The sequence below is a fragment of the Cyphomyrmex costatus genome, unplaced genomic scaffold (assembly GCF_001594065.2).
Source record: "Cyphomyrmex costatus isolate MS0001 unplaced genomic scaffold, Ccosl1.0 scaffold474, whole genome shotgun sequence".
NCBI lineage: Eukaryota > Metazoa > Arthropoda > Insecta > Hymenoptera > Formicidae > Cyphomyrmex > Cyphomyrmex costatus.
The window spans coordinates 1,272,967-1,295,326 of NW_017279009.1; the positions used below are offsets into that span (position 1 = coordinate 1,272,967).

The 22,360-nt window shown below is 40.1% G+C and overlaps 2 protein-coding genes across 3 annotated transcripts in view; both read left to right on the forward strand.

Moving 5' to 3' along the window:
• Positions 1-297: 297 nt before the first annotated feature.
• On the forward strand, positions 298-2,834 carry Wdfy2 (WD repeat and FYVE domain containing 2). Of its 2 annotated transcripts, none has more exons than XM_018544950.1 (7): positions 298-533; positions 1,037-1,178; positions 1,264-1,469; positions 1,557-1,796; positions 1,910-2,048; positions 2,129-2,328; positions 2,433-2,834. In XM_018544950.1, exons 1-7 carry the CDS (start codon positions 373-375, stop codon positions 2,569-2,571), a joined length of 1,227 nt encoding a protein of 408 aa, XP_018400452.1. In that variant the 5' UTR covers positions 298-372; the 3' UTR covers positions 2,572-2,834. The 2 variants fall into 2 exon arrangements, with proteins under 2 accessions (XP_018400452.1, XP_018400453.1); XM_018544951.1 differs by having other exon boundaries at positions 529-596.
• Positions 2,835-5,855: 3,021 nt separating this feature from the next.
• ck (unconventional myosin-VIIa ck) overlaps positions 5,856-22,360 on the forward strand; it is a 20,451-nt gene continuing 3,946 nt past the window's right edge. Inside the window, exons 1-22 of the mRNA XM_018544943.1 lie at positions 5,856-5,919; positions 9,899-9,945; positions 12,837-12,950; positions 13,154-13,300; positions 13,411-13,595; positions 13,801-13,922; positions 14,008-14,264; positions 14,333-14,498; positions 14,630-14,760; positions 14,851-15,246; positions 15,426-15,806; positions 15,910-16,065; positions 16,203-16,796; positions 17,180-17,389; positions 17,583-17,960; positions 18,090-19,130; positions 19,395-19,639; positions 20,026-20,386; positions 20,476-20,594; positions 20,670-21,066; positions 21,229-21,411; positions 21,503-21,704. Of these exons, the coding sequence (XP_018400445.1) occupies positions 9,928-9,945; positions 12,837-12,950; positions 13,154-13,300; positions 13,411-13,595; positions 13,801-13,922; positions 14,008-14,264; positions 14,333-14,498; positions 14,630-14,760; positions 14,851-15,246; positions 15,426-15,806; positions 15,910-16,065; positions 16,203-16,796; positions 17,180-17,389; positions 17,583-17,960; positions 18,090-19,130; positions 19,395-19,639; positions 20,026-20,386; positions 20,476-20,594; positions 20,670-21,066; positions 21,229-21,411; positions 21,503-21,704 (5,803 nt within the window). The 5' untranslated portion in view covers positions 5,856-5,919; positions 9,899-9,927. The remainder of the gene's footprint in view (positions 5,920-9,898; positions 9,946-12,836; positions 12,951-13,153; positions 13,301-13,410; positions 13,596-13,800; positions 13,923-14,007; positions 14,265-14,332; positions 14,499-14,629; positions 14,761-14,850; positions 15,247-15,425; positions 15,807-15,909; positions 16,066-16,202; positions 16,797-17,179; positions 17,390-17,582; positions 17,961-18,089; positions 19,131-19,394; positions 19,640-20,025; positions 20,387-20,475; positions 20,595-20,669; positions 21,067-21,228; positions 21,412-21,502; positions 21,705-22,360) is intronic.

Consider the following 22,360-nt stretch of genomic DNA (forward strand, 5'->3'; position numbering starts at 1 on the left):
ATGGTATCTTCAGACAGAGAGAAACCTCTTCAGATGAAAAGCATATACTTGGGCACATAGAAATTAGAAACACTAGTTATCTAGTGTTTATTCTAGTGATATTAAATAGTTAAAGCTGAACAAACTGGAAATGCGTCCATTTTCGATGGGTTTCGGAACGAAGCAGTCGTGATCAAGTTGACCTGACGACGGGAGACCGGAAGGACTGAAGTGACGTATACTGACAATATAACGCAAACACAAGTGTCCTATCTTTGTTCCGCGGGCGCCGTGCTCAGAGTGCTCAGCATCTGACAACTGGACAACTGTCAAATGGCAATTGCACTTGTGAACTTGTGATTACGTACCATTACGTACGCGCGCGGTTAAGAAATGGCAGCGGAAATAAAGCCCGCCCCGGGAGTGAATCACGATAAATTCAGCAGCAGCCGCAAGCCGGTCCTCCTGTCGAAATTGGAAGGCTGTAGCGATGACGTTAATGCGGCTATCATTATCCCGCGGGAAGAGGGTGTAATTAGTGTTTGCGATGACAGGTATGTCACATCTACCTGTCCTGCACATAGATATTAGACATTTCCCAGGACTGCGTAGTTTTGGTATATTTTTCTTAAACGCACGCTCTTTCACTTGCCTGTAATATTCTCTCGTCTCCCTGTATCATTTTCGATCTTGACAATTTCTTATTTTCCTTGTAAAAAGTGCGCGCAATTTTGTCAATACGTGCGGACACACCTTGAACTCCATTTTTCTATTTTGTACGTTACGTATGTATTGTTTGTATGGTTCTCATATATCGAATGGCATTGAAACTACATCAAATTATCAACGTCTAGACTGTGGTGTATACAAAGCTCGCGCGCGTATGTGTGGGCGAGAGAAAACTCTCTCTCTCTCTCTCTCTCTCTCTTTCTCTCTTAAATGCACACACACAATTCTTTTATATGTACCTATATATTAATTACAGGATGCAACTCTTTGAAAAAGGTGAAATTTAAACAATTATTTAACCTATTTCATTTTGACTTTCTTTTTACAGGACAGTTAGAGTATGGCTGAAGCGAGATTCCGGTCATTATTGGCCAAGTATTTGTCAATACATGCCAGCAGGTGCTACCTCCATGCACTATTGCGTAGAAACGAGGCAACTATTTGTAGGCCTGGATAATGGAAGTATCAATGTATGTCATGTCACTTCTTTTACTTTGCCCATCATTAGAATATTGTACTTGCAAACTGGGATACCACTTGCCTTTTCGCTTGTAGGAATTTATCTTAGAGCAAGATTACAATCGAATGACAGGTATGCGCGATTATCTAGCGCATCAAGCGAGAGTCACAGGAATCATTTTCACAGCAGATTTTGAATGGGTCTTGAGTATAGGCCGTGATAAATTGTTTCATTTACACAGCTCCGAAACAGGACAGAAATTGGGATCGTATCAAACAGACGCGTGGTATACCGCTCTACAGTATCCTTTTGCAAAAAAAAGTCTTATGTTATTGTAAACAAATTGAGTGTTCTATCCACCTGTGAGAAACTTAACTCGCGCGTACAGATTTGATGCCCAATCCAAACATGCTTTCGTAGGTGACTATTCTGGTCAGATAGCCATGTTAAAGCTGGACAATAGCGGCGTTACCTTCATTACTACATTAAAGGCACACACGGGAAGTATTCACACGCTGGCATGGGACTCAGAGAAACAATTGCTGTTTTCTGGTAGTTTCGATCAAAGCATTATCGTTTGGGACATTGGAGGTCGCCAAGGCACCGCTTATGAGCTTCAGGGACACCAGTAAGTGCGCACGCGAAAAGGTCTTTCAAAAATTTTGCTTAGCCAGAAATATTACTCGGATTACTTTCACAAGATGTTTTGAAAAAAAAAAAGAAACAAATTCTCTCTTTCAGTAACAAAGTAACGGCATTATGTTATGCGAGCGTTGAACGCTTGCTCTTGTCCGGAGGTGAGGACGGTGTGATAGTCTGTTGGAATATGGCGGCAAATAGGAAGGAAACCGCCGCTTGGGTTGAATCCGATGTCTGTCAGGTATGTGTTCTACGAGAGAAAAGAATCTTTTAAATACATGGCAGTACAACATTACCCTAAGATGCTCTAATGAAATCCAGGCTTGTGGAAGACCCTTCTTCTGGAATATAAAAGCTATGATGGATCAACGACAGTTGGGATTGAGGCAGCATCACTGTCGTTACTGCGGTCGCGCGTTATGCGCTCGCTGCACATCGCAACGAATACCGATACCGGCGATGGGCTTTGAGTTCGAAGTGAGAGTCTGCGATCAATGTCACATACAGCTAAAGTCAGAAAAGTAAGTTGTCAGATGAGCGTCACGTTCTCCCTCGAGACTTATCGATAATAGCGAAGACTGCGTCACAAAGTAAGAGAATATAATGTTCCTTTTAATTTACGTAGCCAATCATCGTTGGCCTCCTTCCACGATGCCAAGCACAGTGTCATCGGGATGGATTTAGACGCTCCTAGGCGAAGATTGTTGACCGTCGGTCAAGATCGCGTTATTAAGATTTGGGATGTGTCCGCGCTCTTTCAGTGAATTTCTACGTGTACGTATGTCGATAATCTAAATTACGTGATATGAATCAAATCACTGAGAGAGATATCGCCATACTCGGAAGAATACTCTGGAACCTATTTTTGTGATTATATATATATAATTATACCTGTTTGTGAAGTCGGTGATCGGTGATTACGTAAGTAACCAAGTTGGACCGACGAGCTAATAAAGCTAATGATGGAGCGATCATTTGTCAGTTTGTCGGTGATAACGCTAGAGTCTGCTTAATCTATATCCATATTTTCTGCATGGGAATTCAGGAAATAATTGGGAAGATAATGAATATGACGTAATTCAATGGCATTGTCTTTAAACCCGATGTTGTATATTGATAGAAAAGTATTTACTTCCAAAAAAAAGCGTTTGCGCGACCGCGCAATGTGATTACGTAAACGTATAATAAATAGTAGTGTATATGTATATGCAAGGTACATGAACTCCCTTCGAAAGGCCAGGACGGCGACATTGTGGTAATCACAACGCGACACAACACAGATGTAATCACAACAGTATTGAAATGTTTCTTTCAGAGAGTACATACATATACATATACATATGTATGTATAAAATTGAATTTTTTTTATACAACATATTTACATGTAAATCGAAGATGGTTTCAAGATGAAATCTTTTCGTCAAATATTCGAATAAAACTCTTCATGCAATCACCGATTTTTTTTTTCCGAAATTTGCAAGATTATACGTACGTTGTTATACATTGCGAATCGATGTGCCCATGTCTCGAGATCGCCATTTTATTACTTTATACATATTACGTATACCGTAACCGTCGTATACATTTTGTTACTATCAGAGTCTTAAAAATATCTTTACGTCGTTTTTAAAGAAATTTTTGTTTTAAAAAATAATAGTTAAGAAAGTACTGGTTGACAACCGACCAGTGGTGTAAGCATCGAGACTTTTAATCTGTGTTTTATCTAATATATAAGAATAGATAAAAATCTTATAGGGGAAAAATCTTTTCCAATTCATTTTCTACATATTTTGCATCCTTTATACATTATTAAACTACTAGCAATTTGAACATAAAAATCTTGAATTATACTATCCTTCAATCGACTCAGATAAGTAGCGATGCATCTTGTACCAAGTCCTAGTCTTATTTGTTATACAATTTATACGAGATTGTTTAATGTTATTGTATCGTATTGTGAGAAAACGGGAACGCGAAGAGTATTCACCAGTGCGGTTAACAATAATTGGTTACTTTTTTGACTAGCACCAAGTCTTCTCAAATACAATAGATAGATACAAGCTATGCAAAGTTAATTCGTCCCAACTTGACACAATTTCTTACAAATATTCTGTTCTGAAAATAAAATTATATACATACATAATTGATTTCTCCTTGAATGCAAAGAAGGAAAAAGAAGAAATGTTACTTTATAATATAGATATTTTTGTCGTGTATCTTGCTGGCTATGATAAAAATATTATCAACAATTGTGAAAAATTACATCGACGACGAGCAGCGATGATGAGCTTCCTTCGAATTTTATGTGTCGAAAAATCTAAAAATTCGTAGATAGGCAAGCTACAGTAACGAAGAGCTTCGTTTCACGTACACGCCAGTTGCATGCAATTTAATCGATTCATCCTCGCATGATAAATGTATATACATAAAATGCATATCTTGTACCTAAACATACATGTATGTACGTTAATTATTTCATCGTCAGCACATCGTCGCGTAATCTCTCTTTTACAAGAAAAACGATCACATGGAAGAAATCGTCCTTGTTATCAAAATGTATCTGGATTTATTCGCAGAATAAATCTTGCATTTTAAATAACCAGACGTGCGAATGCAATTCGCGGTCCAAGTAAACTATCTACATTGAATAGAAATACAAGTACGTTTGTACAAGCTCGATTAGAGAATTAACACTACTATAGCAGGTATTATCGCATTTTTATATGTTTTTGCTAAAAATGTATACGTATATGTTTATTACCTAAATCTAAATAATACATGAACGTGCTTCTTACTATAAAAACGTTACGCCACACGTGTCACACGACCAAGAAGAAATAATGTACCTATATTATTAGTGTTGACTATGGACGACTATGCTTGAAACTCTTGGAAATTCGTAATTGGCATGTGTAAAGAAGCAAACGGATAAATGTTAAATTGTACACGCTGCGACGATTGCTATCCGCTATCGCGAGATACACCGACCTGTATAGGTACATATAAATTGCGAAAAATGTAAAAAGAAGCGAAAATTAAGCCACGTGTATATGTATTCAACTGACACGTCGAATTGATACAAAATGGAAATATATTTTCAATGTAAAACAGTTGCGCAATCTTGTTGAGTTTTCTTAAAATTTAATTCATATTATAATATTAAAAGAGAGAAAGACGTATGTGGAACATTAGGATACACGTTAAAATGAGAGATATATTGTCAGTTTGTTTTGTTCGCGTGCAAGCCGTCGACAAGACAGGTCGCGGCCGATAGTGCCGATTCTTATAGATATATCAGTATAGAACGGGCGAGATCGGTGCAGTGCACGGAATATGCCAGGTGAACGGCGAGATAGCTAATAAGCGAATCGACTTGACGAACGTTGACGACCACACCGTATACCAGTCGGCTCGTCACAGTTGGTTGCAGTTGGTTCTGTACAGTGGCTGGTTGGACATGGTACCGGCACTGCCGAGGGCGCCGAGTACCGCCGAGGTGAGGTACCGATGGTACCATATACCATCCCCTCGCCCTCGGCCTCACCCGCGCCGGCAGCGAACGTGCGAGCGCGGTGGGGAAGCAGCCCGAAGCGGTCCGAAGCGCGTGAGACCTTACCTTACCACCACCTCCGCGCCAGCTTAGCCAGCTTCCACCTGGCACTTGGCACTGCAGGCTGGCACACCCGATCCCAGCCGAACCGAAGCCGAGAGCTGAGCGGACGTGTTAATGTGCCGGTTCACCGTGGTTCCATCCTCCGGAACGACGACGACGACGACGATCGCTCTTCGTGAGAGACTCTCCAGGTCGCAACCGGTTGTGTTCGTTCCTACGATCTCACCCACGTCTTATCTCGTAGCCCTTGTGCTCGCTTGCGTTTAAGTCTCCATCATTATACGAACGCATCTCGTCCATCTATCCGTTCGTTTATTTATTTATTTATTTATTCACTCGCTCGACCGTGCTCATCGTGCTCATCGTGCTCCGAAGTGATCGGACATGAGAATCGAGCCGCTCATCTAGTGAAGTCTACTAGTGCCAGTGTAGTGTCTCTTAATGGAGCGTGCCGCCGACATATAGCCGCTCTCGTCGTGTTTCTCGTTACTCGCAACAGGTACGTGGTATAGTAAGTTGGCGATTCATGCAGGATATAACGTGCTCCTTCGTCCCCTCTTTCTCTCTCTCTCTCTCTCTCTCTCTCGTTGCTCCGAATACTCCGAATACTCCGATTGCTCCGATTGCAATCCTCGAGAATCGGGGCCGAGCTTATTATTCCTATCCTAACACAGTCCTATACAGTCCACCAAACGGGGCGGACGCGCATATTTCAGATGAACGAAGCGGAAGTGCGCGTGATGGAGGAGCATTTGGTTGCCTCGTTTCGGCGATGAAATATACGTGCGATCGAAACGCATAATCAGTTTGCGGATAATCAGTTCAGAAAAGATTCACAGCTTACGTGTTACTTGGGAAAAATGACCAGTTTCGAACCGATAGCTTATTATTTCTTTTGGTACGATAGTTTATTTTTCATCAAAAAATAACTCGGCCATTTATAATAACTCCTGAAAAAATTTAATGTTGAATTAGAGTTCTCGAATGGAAATCGTTCTTTGAAGAGATAACGGCGGTCGTAAAAACAAGTTTCAATTCGCGCTCATGTGCGAGTACCGATTAGCGTGCACCTGGTATCCTATCGTAATAATCGTAGCAATGATTTTGTAAATCCTCATTTATAAATATGTGAAAACAACTTTATTCAATATCGCACCGCGTTTACCGCGATAAATCAAATTTTCGCGAGTCTTTCGTCCTTTCTAGTTTTACGAGTAAATCTGAATGCCGCATGATAGTGCAGTGTGCTTCACGCTTTCCACTATTTTCTCGACTATTGTTGCGTGAATCGCATGCATCTTATTGCAGAGACGGTCGCTTTAATAAAAAAAAAAAAGTAAATGTGACGAATCGCTTCGATACATGTACGCGCACGAATGTCGCAAGCGATAGGTGTTACGATAGTAGTAAGAGATAAGTATGACGATGAGAGAGAGAGAGAGAGAGAGAAAAAAAGAGAGAGAGAGAGAGAGAGAGAGAGAGATAAAAGTAATTACGGCCTCGTTCGAGACTGCTTATCTATATAGAGTGTCTCGATTCTCGTACAAGTTATTCTTTAATTGATTCTCTGAAGGAATATCTAAAGTGATCTTTTCTTCGTATAAGTAGACGATCGACAGGCTGCAATGATAAGTGATCGAAAAAGTCTTTTCTTCAATGAACTACGCTATAACTATGAATTATCAAGCAGATTACGAAACATCGTATTATCAAATTTAGTTCTAAAGTCCGCTTTAATAAAATTTTAATTTGAAGTTTGACCGTAAGAATACTTATGACCATAACAATTGTTTGAAAACGAAAAGCTACAAACTGCGCGGAATTGGCTTTCTCATCGCGATGTTCTCGCAAAACGCAAAAAGGTAAAATCGATCCCGACTTGCTGAAAGAATCTACATGGTAAATGAGACACCCTGTATTGTACGCACGATAACACTGTAGATAACAATATTCGCATTCCTTAAAATACACGTCATCGTTACCTTTTCTTTCACAATTTTCTATTGACAGTGTACCGATACGCTATTATTGATGAAAACGCGATTAATCACTGCGATATCGATATGTATCAATTGACAGTTGTCATATATATATATATATATAAGTGAAGCAAATTGGAATACGGCTTCCGCAAGACAATTCTTTGACTTATCCCTACGTATTTTTACGTCTTCTCGGATGGGTGGGGGCCGTGAGGGCGAGTTGTATGGGCTCTTCCGTGCGTTGCGTTCGGTCGAATGTCGATCCGGCCTCCGCGCCTCGTTTGATCACCCGTTAAAGTCTCTCGCGTGCAGGCGCCTACGCCACTGACCGTTCTCCACAGATATTTTCAAAGTCAATGACTGCGACTGCGACTGCTCCGTGCTCACGCCCGTGTGCTTCAAGTTCATGGCGAGACAAGAATGCCCGCCTATAAAATTAAAGTAATAATCAGCTTGTAATTCGAACGTTCGCGAAACGAATCGAGACGCGAACGCGTGATTTATACACACACACGTATGTCTATATATCGTTCGATTCAATCGTCCCTGAATTTCAGTTCTTCTCTATAATTATAACAACGCGATAACGGTTTAAAACTGACAGACATTACGTGACATCTATATACTGCAGTTAACGATAACAGATAATATGTATACATATAATACGAAGGTCGAAATTAAAATGCGACTTTGGATCGAATAACAATATTAATATACTCGCTCGCATATAAATGGTGGAGCTTCGTCCATTTGCATCGCTAAAAAGATTTTGCGGCAGAAAGATGTCGCGAGAGATAAATTTTAAACTAAACAAAACAGTCAGCTAAACTGATTGTCATCAGTTTATCTTTCTTAATGTTCGTACTAGTAAGATTTTAAAAACAGATTCACATTTTCTAATGATTAATTAAATTTTTTCTGAATTAAATTATTTTAATATTGTAATGACAATGTGGAAATTGAATAATCAAGCGAGAAAGATAATTTTCATTTTTAAAGCTACTAAATTCGAATCTTAATAAGAAATTCAATTCTCTCTTTTTTCTCATGCGCTCGTTAAAAGCTAATTATTCAAATCATCTCGATGATAAATTTATATATACATATATATACATACAGTGTATGTGTGTGTGTGTGTGTGTGTGTGTACTTATTCGCTTAGGTCAATCCATGAAAAATATTATATCTTCTCCATCTATCTCTTATCGTCGCTATACCCATGTACTTATAATCACAAATAATCCAATTGACACGTTCCATCAACGACGATGAATTAAATGTAGTCCGCTTTGATAAATTCTGTCAACGCGATCCGTTCGAAAATTGATCTTTCGTCGGATTTCTTGGAAACGTAGCTTGCATAATCTACCGAGCAGTAATCGTACGTTGTACGACACATTATCGGCATTATCGCGACGAGTCCAGATGCTCATTATTGTTATACGAGTATAAAACCACAAATCTCGTCCTCACGCGCGATTGACGCAAAGTGTGCATCTATAAGAAATTTAAATTGATTAATCCGCAGAATTTTTTAAAAAATTTACCATCCATTTATTATATAAATTTTTAACTATACAAATGTTGGCTCATTTTTTAACTCACATGACAGACTCGAGCTAGCAAAAATAATACAACATCGCGCCGCGATGGATTTTATTGGGAAGATTCACCACGCTAAAAAGATTATATAAAAGAATATTTCCGCGCTTGAATTTCTTCGAATACGAATTAAGCTCGTCGGTTCACGATAACGTGCAGTGGTATTGGAACTGCAGATGGCTGTGCTAGAAAAGAGAGAAAGAGAGAGATCTCGAGAGGATTTTCGATGGATCTCTCGACGAAGCCGTATGGCACGGTAACGCAAACTGCCTAACCCACTTTTGCGAACAGGTTTGCGATGCTTCCGCACGCTAACGGTGATAGATCAGACATCTCCGACGTGCGTGCTCCTCTAAAGCCTGTACTACAATAGGGTCGCAAACCATAAGGGCCATGGCACATAAAAAATCTTGAGCAGAGTCCGTAAGGCCATAACGTAAGCATGCAGTAGCCAATTCAACATATGTTGATTTCCTTACTGTCTCCAATTCTTTTTGTTCGCCATAAGCGGCCTTAAGCCGTAAGAATTTGACCAATCATAGTTGAATAATGAAGAAAATAATCAATGCTTGCGTAACACGAATTGGTTAACTTCTTACACGACTTACGACCTTATTGTAATGTTAAGTGATGCTGTGACACGCGTACACCGCCAGATTCTCGGGATTGAGTATATCCTTGCAGGTAGTAGCTTCTTACATGAAATTCTCACTCGCGCGAGTATCTCTCTTCAAAATTCCATATGTATGTGTAATAGGTCATTTTTAAAATTCAGATGCAGGTCGAAAGTCTGTGCAGTCATCTACCATTAGATAAAATTATTGTATACGAATGTACGAAGAACGTACACACACTTGCACTCAGTATATTTATATAGTTTTTATTTGTTTTTAGGCGGAGTGCCGACAACCACGACTTAAGAGATGGTCATCGTCACACGGGTAGGTCTTTATACGCGTTCTTGTTAACATTTCCCTTGATTTCGGCGTGATTTGCGCATTATTCTCATCTTGCTTTATAAATGCACCTGCACGATACAAGAGGGCATAAATGTACATTTCTATTTGATAAATTAATTTCTAACCATGGCGTGCCGTTATATTCAAAAGTATTATTCGACGTTCTTCGATACGGAGAACGCGCTTCAAAACGGCGCGCAATGCATTTGCATCTTACTTATTTATTGTAGTACTTTGTTGATGGTGCAGCAAACAATTTTCTGCGGGAGAAAAGCGCTAGAAATTTACGTGCAGCGCGTCAGCCAATCGAATACCGAAAGGCGAAACTAACAATAAAGTAAATTCGATAAAGCTGTGCGTACGGTAGATCTCTCGCGCGGCTTAATCCTGCATTACATTTACCGCTTTCCTCGTCGTTCTCCTCGAACACGGTCAGTAGGAATCTGTGACGAGTGAAAATAACCGAACAGGAATCGTCGTGTTCTCTCGCCTTGTAAACAATGATGATGTGGATATACCGCTAATTGTAAATCGTACTAGTCACTCTGATGCGATGATGCGACCCGACGATATACCTACGTGTACAATTCTTTATTCGCGCAACTTTTGTTCTATCATTTATGTTTTCGCATTCCAATACAACATCGTTATGCTGTCAATAGCCTTTCGAACGAAGTAATTGGAGAATATTTAGATATGGAAATAACTGAAATAAAGCGCAACATATAAATAATAAAGCGAGCGTCGAAGCGAAGCGCGTTTCGATCGCGATCGAAAGGATAAGACCTCGAGAAGAGATCAGCCGCGACGATGAAACCGCGAGAATAAAATATTTACATCATCAATGGCGATCGAGACGAAGTGACGGGAGTAAGCGTAATCCAACATGTCATATTTACATCACTTTGTAACTCGATCGTAACATAATATGGTGTAGTATATCGTATAACGCGGACGTATAAACTCGGCGATGTGCTGACGTTAACAGTTACTGCGAATTGAGAAGGAAAACATTTTTGGAGAAAAGGAAAACGGGACAGAGAGCGTCGCGAGATTTACTTGTAGAAATCAAGAGGACTCGGTTCGTTGGCTTTCTCGACGTCGCGACGCACCGCGCCGGTAGACGTCAATCGGTATATAAATCTATCTATCTACGTTATACGTATACAAGTAGTGGTAAGCGAGAGACGAGAAGCGTCGCGTACATTTTTCGCTAAGGCGAGTGAAAGGCGACGATTACCAGATGCAGCAGCGTCACGTTTACCCTCGGCAATTCATGTTGGAAATCTATACGTTTGACGATCAAGGAAACGTACCCGATACATCCGGGATCGACACAACAACTAAAAAATGATGTCGATAATTTCGCACTCAATAATGTAACTGCAATGTTAATGTTATATAACACCATATGCTGTATCACATTTAGAATTGCTGAGTGCGAAATTCTACAATAATAACAACAACATTGACATTGTGATACATTTAGTTGGTGTCGACCGGGATGACTAATATGTCCTTACAGAATTTCACCTCAAATGCTCTCTGTCGATGACAAATTCCAAACTGATATCGTATAATAATAAAATAGCCGTCTAACGGTAAATGACTTTTTGGAAAATGTCAAGGTTGAATTCTGCTGATTCGTCCCCAATGATGAAAGTTGGTTTACTCGTCTCACTCGTCAATTACGGACGAACAACAGACGTGGACGGGGTTTCCACGATCGAATTAGACAAGGTGGCAGGCAGGTAAACGCTCCGACTTGAAACTCCCACAAGATGCTTCGCGCGCGCAGTTTCGCGTGCTGCAACCGTTTGTATCGCGTGCTCGCGCGCGTGTACGATATGCCGTACACATCAACAATCGCATCTGATTTACGTCCCGATTGTTCACTTCACCGGAACATCGGAAGAGCTCCATCCGTTCCTCGCTCCGCCTTGCCTCGCCTCGCCTCGCCTCGTCTCGCCGCGAAATGAGAGCTGCTCCTCGATCCATCTTTTGCTTCGACTAGCAATTTTACTTTCGCTCGTTGAATCCTCGAACGCGTCTGCAATACATTAGCATACGCTAGAATCCTTAAATTTGTAACACGATTTTTCAAAGTACTTTATTTCTATAGAACGAGCTCTAGTATAAGATAATCTCTGATGACGTTACACAAAATTCAATATAAACTTTACGAATGAGTACAAGCCACGTGTTTTTCTTAAATCTAATTATACATGCAAATAGCGGCATAAGAAAGAGAGGACGGAGAGAGAGAGAAAGAGAGAGAGAGAAAGAAGAGAGACGTAATGTCGGACCGACCTACTGAAGCAAATCGTACACGTGTGACCGTATAGGTGCGATACAGTGTGACACGTATAATGACACGTGCCACGTGAACGAACATTGTATTATATGTATATGTAACTACTAATATTTACATATCGACTGTCGAGTGTCGAACAACAATTGGGAAATTGTTACGACACGAGGCACCTCGCCTTGCATCGAGCCGCATGCCGCGCGCCACGCCGAATGGCAAAGCGTACAGTTATTATACAACGGTATACCATATAACTCAATTTAGATCTGATGCTTGCGTTAACACAAATTCCATACAAAACTCGCGACTGTGAAATCCTCGCGTCGCGTGTTATATACAAGTTTACGATATTCATTAATTAAAGTTATCACTAAAGATACTCGAACACGTATTACACATTCGCTACTATATCTTGAGCAATTACCTGTACATATTTAGCTCGCCCTAAATCGCCTTCGCGTATGCAGCATTAACGTAGACAGATGATATACATATAGAGACACACTACAGTCTTTTCTATTTAGAACAAAATAACAAACATGTGCTTGTTTATTTTACACAGGGAGATTATATATGGATCGAACCAATCTCAGGAAGGGAATTTGATGTCGCGATTGGAGCGCGAGTCATCTCGGCAGAAGGCAGACGTATTCAAGTAAAGGACGACGACAACAAGGTAATTATATATGAATACACATCATTAAAAAATTATCCAAGACGATGATACTGACAAGTCTCAGTTTTGAGCGTTTTGAGAAATATAATATACCGTTTGTACCATCACGCGCCCTATTATTCGCATTTTCTTTAAAAGGCAGCCTATAAGTATTATAATACATACATCATTAATCGATTGATGAGCGAATAATTGATCCGCAGGAACAATGGCTAACGCCGGAGAGACGAATAAAGGCCATGCATGCCACTTCGGTGCAAGGAGTAGAAGATATGATCAGTTTAGGAGACCTCCATGAAGCGGGTATTCTGCGAAATCTATTGATACGCTACAACGAGAATCTCATTTACGTAAGTTCCTCGGCACACGATGACGAAATGTGATTGGTTAAGCAAAATGCAGGTTCATGCAGAAAACCGATCCCACGACGATCCATGATCGTAACGATATAATTTTACAGACGTATACGGGCTCCATCCTGGTTGCCGTAAACCCGTACCAGATATTGCCTATTTATACCGCGGAACAAATTAAACTCTACAAGGATCGTAAAATCGGAGAGCTGCCACCGCATATATTTGCCATCGGCGATAATAGCTATGCGCATATGAACCGATATGGCCAGGATCAGTGCATAGTAATTAGGTATCGAGAGACGTCTTCTTAGAAACGATTAATAACGCACCGAATGATCGATAATGTTTTGTAATATCATTTAGAAGAAATAATTATCTTTAAAAACTATGCGCGTATATATGTGTGTATGTGTGTGTGTATAACAAACCACTCCGATGAATCTCTTGCTTTAATCGTTAGAATTGGTGTTAACAGAAATTCATCGTTATTTTAGTGGCGAGAGCGGGGCGGGAAAAACAGAAAGTACGAAATTAATTCTGCAATATCTAGCAGCAATCAGCGGAAAACATTCGTGGATCGAACAACAGATCTTGGAAGCGAATCCGATACTCGAAGGTAATTTTCGTGACAAAAATAAAACACAAACACACCTGAATAAACAAAGAGTTAATCGAACGACATTTCTTTTCTAACGTTCTAGCTTTTGGTAATGCAAAAACCGTGAGAAACGACAACTCCTCCCGATTCGGCAAGTACATCGATATTCATTTCAATGAACAAGGCGTGATAGAAGGAGCAAAGATAGAACAATACCTTTTGGAAAAGTCACGGATCGTATCTCAAAGCTTGGACGAAAGGAATTATCATATTTTTTATTGTATGCTAGCTGGTCTTTCCAAAGATGAGAGACAGAAGCTCGAATTGGAAGATGCGTCCACGTACAAATATCTCATAGGGGTAAGTTGGCGCGAATTGGCACTAATAGCGATACTGTTGGCTAGTAATAACATTATCTTTGCCTTTAGGGTGGCGGCATTACTTGCGAAGGACGCGACGACGCGGCCGAATTCGCCGATATAAGATCAGCTATGAAGGTTTTGCTGTTCTCCGACATGGAAATCTGGGAGGTGCTTAAATTGCTCGCGGCCTTATTACACATGGGCAATATAAAGTATAGAGCCACCGTCGTAGGTATGAAATTTCGATATAAGATCTATAAAGAATTTAAACGTTAACTTCGTCGCGCTAATCTCTCACGAGTTGGAATTGGATGGTTTGAATTTCAATTCTATGAGATTTATTCGTGTATATTCGACTTGCAGATAATTTAGACGCTACGGAGATTCCAGAGCAAACGAATGTGCAAAGAGTGGCGTATTTATTGGGAGTACCGGTACAGTCTTTGATAGATGCGCTCACTCGCAGAACTATATTCGCGCACGGTGAGACAGTAGTGAGTATTTTTCTGTATACATGAAAGTTATATCGTTCGCTATATTAAAAATACTATCGTATTGAAAGTAAATGTTGTGTCTTTCAATAGGTTTCCACGTTGTCGAGAGATCAATCGGTCGATATTAGAGACGCGTTTGTGAAGGGTATATACGGTCGATTGTTCGTACACATTGTAAAGAAAATTAACGAGGCCATATACAGGCCGAAGAACAATTCCCGCAGTGCTATAGGCGTATTGGATATCTTCGGTTTCGAGAACTTCAACCACAACAGTTTCGAGCAATTTTGCATCAATTATGCCAATGAAAATCTCCAGCAATTTTTCGTTCAGCATATATTTAAGTTGGAACAAGAGGAGTACAATCACGAAGGCATCAATTGGCAGCATATAGAGTTCGTCGATAACCAAGACGCTTTAGATTTGATAGCTATCAAGCAGCTCAACATTATGGCGCTTATCGATGAGGAATCGAAATTTCCAAAAGTACGAGTGCTAATTTAGGAAGGATATCCAAAGTGACTTTTTTCTTTAATCTACATTAAAAATAATTAAAGAATTCACACGCACGTACATCAAGAACATTAAGATAGTTATAAAAGTGGCATCATTCTAATCTAATTGACTATTTGCTGTGGCTTTTAATGTGCTTTGTCAATTTCTAGGGTACGGATCAAACCATGTTGGCGAAAATTCACAAAACTCATGGCAGTCATAGGAATTATTTGAAACCCAAATCGGATATTAATACATCCTTTGGTTTAAATCACTTTGCGGGCGTCGTCTTCTATGACACGAGGAGTTTCCTAGAGAAAAACAGAGACACATTCAGCGCAGACTTGCTGCAACTTATTCACATATCATCAAATAAATTTCTCCAAGCTTGCTTCGTTGAAGACATTGGCATGGGATCGGAAACTAGGAAGAGAGCGCCCACGTTATCGACACAATTTAAGAAATCATTGGATTCGCTTATGAAAACTCTATGCAGTTGTCAACCCTTCTTCATAAGATGCATAAAACCGAATGAATATAAAAAACCAATGGTAAGCATTCCCGGCGCACCGCGGAGTTCAATCGGATTGTTCAATCAAGCGATTTACTTAATTTTGTTCATAATGATCTTGCAAATACAATACTTGATTGCAGATGTTCGATCGTGGTCTCTGCTGTCGACAATTGAGATATTCAGGTATGATGGAAACCATCAGGATTCGCCGAGCTGGCTATCCTATTCGCCACTCCTTCCACGAGTTCGTGGAAAGATATCGATTTCTCATCTCGGGCATTCCACCCGCGCACAAGGTGGATAATCCATTGAATAAATATCAACTTTAATTTACAATATTAATCGTTGCTGGTTACTACTTCAGTTACCAGATGTGTTGTTGACAATTTTTTAAAATTTTTATTCGATTAAAAATCTATGTTGTTAACTTTAGGTGGACTGCCGTGCGGCGACATCGAAAATCTGCCACGTGGTGTTGGGTCGGTCGGATTACCAGCTTGGTCACACCAAGGTCTTTCTCAAGGATGCGCACGATTTGTTCCTCGAGCAGGAACGTGACCGCGTGTTGACGCGCAAGATCCTGATACTGCAACGTAACATCCGCGGCTGGGTTTACAGAAGAAGATTCCTCAGGATGAGAGCGGCGGCGATGATTGTGCAGAAATATTGGCGGGGCTATGCGCAACGTCAACGATACAAGCGCATGCGAATCGGTTACATGCGATTGCAAGCGCTCATCAGATCACGCGTGTTGTCGCACAGATTTAGACATCTGCGCGGTCATATCGTCGCGCTTCAGGCGCGAGCTCGAGGCCACCTCGTACGCAGGATGTATCGGAAGAAGCTGTGGGCCATAGTGAAGATACAGGCGCACGTGAGAAGGCTGATCGCACAGAGACGATATAAGAAGATCAAATACGAATATCGTTTGCACGTGGAGGCGCTACGATTGCGGAAGAAGGAAGAGCGCGAATTGAAGGATCAAGGCAACAAGCGAGCCAAGGAGATCGCGGAACAAAACTACAGAGTAAGTATGATAAATATCAATACTAAGGAATGTTACATTCGTTATTTTAACCGCTAAAGCCACTAAAGGAAACAGAAGTTTACGGAAAGCTAATAAGTTGCGGACGCTGAGAAGGCTCTTTGATATTAAATCGGACTTCTCCTTATTCTCTTCTTCTCAGTAATGATTTTCTACTATCATCACTTACGCACAGATTATGACTGGCTTACTCGCTAAATATAACAAAAAAATATCATATGCGAATTAGCGAAATCATATATTTATGCGAAAACACTAATTGCCCGAGAACTATACTCTCAACTGAGTTCTTTTTAGCAAGTCACGATTACAATTCCTGTAACAATAAGTTGTAAATTCTGCAATGTGACATGCATAAATTTCAGGAGCGCATGCAAGAATTGGAAAGGAAGGAAATCGAGATGGAGCTGGAAGATAGGCGACGAATGGAAATTAAAAAAAATTTAATCAACGACGCGGCCAAAAAACAAGATGAGCCGGTCGATGATAGCAAATTGGTCGAAGCAATGTTCGATTTCTTGCCAGACTCTAGTAGCGAGGCTCCAACACCGGCGAGAGAAACGTCTGTGTTTAACGTAAGTCGTAATAAAATAACTTGATCCTATTGATAAATTCGTTGATAGTTGATTACAAAATACAATCGATTGTGAAGGACTAGAAATAGAATTAAAAAATAACGCAATTACTTAATTTAAAAGTACTGAATATTTAAAAAATCTTGTTTTTTTTTTCACATCAAGAAAACATTGATCTCTTTTTCTCCAATAGGATCTTCCAGCACCGAAAGCCGATCAACATCAGGAGATAATTAGCCCAATTCAGATGGCATCGGAGGATGAGGAGGATCTGTCTGAATTTAAGTTTCAGAAATTTGCAGCCACATATTTCCAGGGCAACATCACGCACCAATACTCTAGAAAGCCACTTAAGCATCCACTATTGCCGTTACACACTCAAGGCGATCAATTGGCTGCACAAGCTCTGTGGATAACTATACTTCGATTTACAGGCGATTTACCAGAGCCGCGATTCCATACAATGGACAGGGACACGACTTCAGTAATGTCGAAAGTAACGGCAACACTCGGACGGAATTTTATAAGGAGTAAAGAATTTCAGGAGGCTCAGATGATGGGCATGGATCCTGTACGTGCAAGTCTTTTTTCGTAATTAATATTATACTTACACATATGCGCGCGCACACATACACACACACAAAAGTTTTAAACTATATCGGCTGGAAGATGGCTACAGCAAAATTTATATCCTTTCCAGGAAACGTTCCTCAAGCAGAAGCCTCGTTCAATCAGGCACAAATTGGTGTCGTTAACCCTGAAGCGAAAGAACAAGTTGGGCGAGGATGTGCGCAGAAGGCTGCAAGAGGACGAGTACACCGCCGACAGCTATCAATCCTGGTTAGAAGCCAGACCTACGTCAAACCTTGAGAAGCTGCACTTCATCATCGGCCATGGTATACTACGCGCCGAATTACGAGATGAGATCTATTGCCAAATTTGCAAACAACTGACAAACAATCCATCGAAATCGTCGCACGCCCGCGGTTGGATCCTGTTATCCCTCTGCGTCGGCTGTTTCGCACCCTCTGAGAAGTTTGTCAACTACCTGCGAGCCTTCATTAGAGAGGGACCGCCTGGTTACGCGCCGTATTGTGAGGACAGACTCAAGAGAACTTTCAATAACGGCACTCGTAATCAACCTCCGAGTTGGCTTGAACTTCAAGCCACCAAGTCAAAAAAACCAATCATGTTGCCGATCACCTTTATGGACGGCAACACAAAGACCTTGCTAGCCGATTCCGCCACTACCGCTCGAGAACTGTGTAATCAATTATCGGATAAGATCTCGCTAAGAGACCAATTCGGCTTTTCTCTGTACATCGCCCTATTCGATAAAGTCTCGTCATTAGGCAGCGGTGGCGATCACGTGATGGACGCAATCTCGCAATGCGAACAGTACGCCAAGGAACAGGGCGCGCAGGAACGAAACGCGCCGTGGAGATTGTTTTTCAGGAAAGAGATTTTCGCGCCCTGGCACGAACCGACTGAAGATCAAGTAGCCACGAATTTAATCTATCAACAAGTAGTACGCGGCGTCAAATTCGGCGAATATCGCTGCGATAAGGAGGAGGACCTAGCGATGATCGCGGCGCAGCAATATTATATAGAGTATCATACTGATATGAACGTCGACAGACTATATACCCTTCTGCCAAATTACATACCGGACTATTGTCTGACAGGGATCGACAAAGCAATTGATCGATGGGGTCACCTTGTCTTGCAGGCATATAAAAAAGTGAGTAATTACTTATTTTTATGAGATAAAACAAACAGTATTATAAAGATTACGAAGTTTGAATGATCAAAGCGGGGGATGATATGCATAGATTATCTAAAAACAAGGAGATAAGCAGCAATGTCGAAATGTTTCTTTTCTTTTATCTTAAAAAAGAAATTTTAACTTAAAATAATTTCAAGTTATTTTTTATTAAAAGCGCGCACACATACACACGTTGCCCCTAAATCCTCACTCTTACTCTTGGTTTTAACTTGATTTCAGAGTTACTATTTGAAAGAAAAAGTACCGGCACTACGTGTTAAAGAAGACATAGTTGGATATGCAAAGTTCAAATGGCCCCTGCTGTTTTCTCGTTTTTACGAAGCTTACAGAAATTCCGGCCCGAACTTACCGAAGAACGATGTTATCATAGCCGTCAATTGGACCGGGGTGTACGTTGTCGATGATCAGGAACAAGTGCTCCTAGAGTTATCCTTCCCCGAGATTACAACCGTATCTAGTCAAAAGTACGTAAGAGAAAAGTTTAAAAGAAATGTATACATATTGTATGTACATGAGTTGTAGCATAATACAATCTAAGATAGAAAGCAAACTATGGTATAATATAGCATACTTCGCTATGTTTCGTGGATCACTAATGTAATTATCATTAATTATTTAAATTTAAAGACAGAATTTGTAGTATATAAATTCATATCGAATTATTTAAGCACCCAAGGCTTCGACCGCTATGAGTTATATTTCCTATTGATTGTGTATTCACATGATCACAGTCCAATAATTCTTATTGTTTAATACATATGTAGAAAACTCGAGTTTTGTAATGTTACGTAAATATCCTATATTCGAGTTTATTACATTCGAAACTTTCAACTTTGCATTATTTTTGCAGAACAAACAAAATGTTTACACAAACATTCAGTTTATCGACGGTACGGGGAGAAGAATTCACATTTCAAAGCCCGAACGCGGAAGACATCCGTGATCTGGTGGTATACTTTTTGGAAGGATTGAAGAAACGCAGCAAGTTCGTTATAGCCCTGCAAGATTACAAGGCACCGGGTGAGGGCTCGTCGTTCTTGAATTTTCAAAAAGGTGATCTCATCATCCTCGAAGATGAAAGCACCGGCGAGACTGTGCTCAACTCAGGCTGGTACGTCGGCACCTGTGAAAGGACTGGTGAAAAGGGCGATTTCCCGGCTGAAACGGTTTACGTTTTACCTTCCTTAACGAAACCACCGAATGATATATTGGTATGTCAACGTATGGATTAGTTTTATTGGTGTTGGAAATGTCGACATCTTTTCTTTCTAAACTATTCATCGATAATCGTAATTTTTAGGCCTTATTCAGTATGGAAGGTACAGAGAATAGTCGTAGACTCTATCCGCAGCAAATGAACGGTGTGGACTCTCGTGATAAACCTCATACTCTTCTAGAATACGCAATCGATCATTTCCGGTGAGTGGAAAAACATGTATAGTATTAGATTTTCTAAAATATAAAAAGCGTGATAATATTCTTCTGATTGTCTAGAACACCACCAAAGAGAACAATGTCCAAAACATTGACTTTAACGTCCGCGCGACGTGGCCACACGGACGAATTGTGGCATCATTCTAGAGAGCCAATAAAGCAACCTCTATTGAAGAAACTCGTATCGAAGGAAGAGCTAGCTGAAGAAGCATGTTTCGCCTTCAATGCTATTCTTAAGTATATGGGTGACTTACCAACGAAACGACCGCGCATTGGCAACGAATACACTGATCTAATCTTTGACGGCCCATTAAAAAATGAGATTTTACGAGATGAAATTTATTGTCAGATCATGAAGCAGCTTACTGATAACCGCAACAGATTAAGCGAAGAGCGAGGATGGGAGCTAATGTGGCTCGGTACTGGGCTGTTTACTTGTAGTCAGAGTCTCTTGAAGGTATATTGTACAACAGATAGATTCATATCTCTCACTCTCTCTCTCTCTCTCTTTCTTTCTCTCTTCGCTAATAATTATTTTGTAGAATATTATCAGTAACGTGTTTCTTCAAAGAATATTTATGAGTATATACGTGTACTATAATACTATTTTACATTGCAGGAATTAACTCTGTTTCTACGTACGAGACGCCATCCTATATCTCAAGACTCTTTACAAAGGTTGCAGAAAACTTTGCGTAATGGTCAACGAAAGTATCCGCCACATCAAGTGGAAGTGGAAGCTATCCAGCACAAAACTACGCAAATATTTCACAAGGTCTATTTCCCAGACGACACGGACGAGGTGCGTATCTCATTTCCTCTATGTATAGGCAATCCTAAAAAAAATAATTATTTCCTTTTTCAATTGTAACTATTGTAATTTCGGATTATAGGCATTCGAAGTCGACTCGTCTACCAGAGCGAAAGACTTCTGCCAGAATATCGCGCAAAGACTCAATCTGCGATCTGCCGAGGGCTTTAGTCTATTCGTCAAGATTGCCGACAAAGTTATTTCCGTTCCGGAAGGTGACTTTTTCTTCGATTTTGTACGACATTTGACTGATTGGATCAGAAAAGCTAGGCCATCACGAGACGGTACATATCTTTGCAACTTTTAATATTTTCGTTTCCTTGTTGCAACTGTATCGAGTTGTATACTATAGCTGTATCGAAAGCAGCAACAAATCATATAAACTTTATTTCTTTTTACTATACTTATAATACTATATTGAAAAATATATCAAAACGTTTATTTTTATTCGTGGATTATTGAATGTGCGCATGCAGACTTATATGTGGGTTTATTAAGGTTGAAGAATCAAAAACTGCAAATTTCGATATTTTGGGTATGTTAAGTTAGCACCCCAACTATAGTACTCAGGAGTTCTAATTAGAGTTCCCACTTCCTTTTGACGAGACGAAGAGTTCCTTACAGTTAATAACAAAAGAGTTCCGCTCAATAAACATTTTTTTTATATTTTTTTAAAATGGGGTGCTAACTTTTTATCGAATTTCGAGGTGGAATAGTTCTGAGCTGCTTAATAGCTTCAATTTGCGATTGCCTAGAGTTCCTGATATGTAAAAAAATTTTCGAATAAAAAAAAAATTAAAAATTTTTGAAAAATTAATTTTTAGATACAATAGTTCTGATGATAATTCCTGCTTCTTTTTGACGATACGAAGAGTTCTCTATGATTTTTAATGACATATGCGCTTAATAATCATTTTTTAATAATTTTTTAAAAATGAGG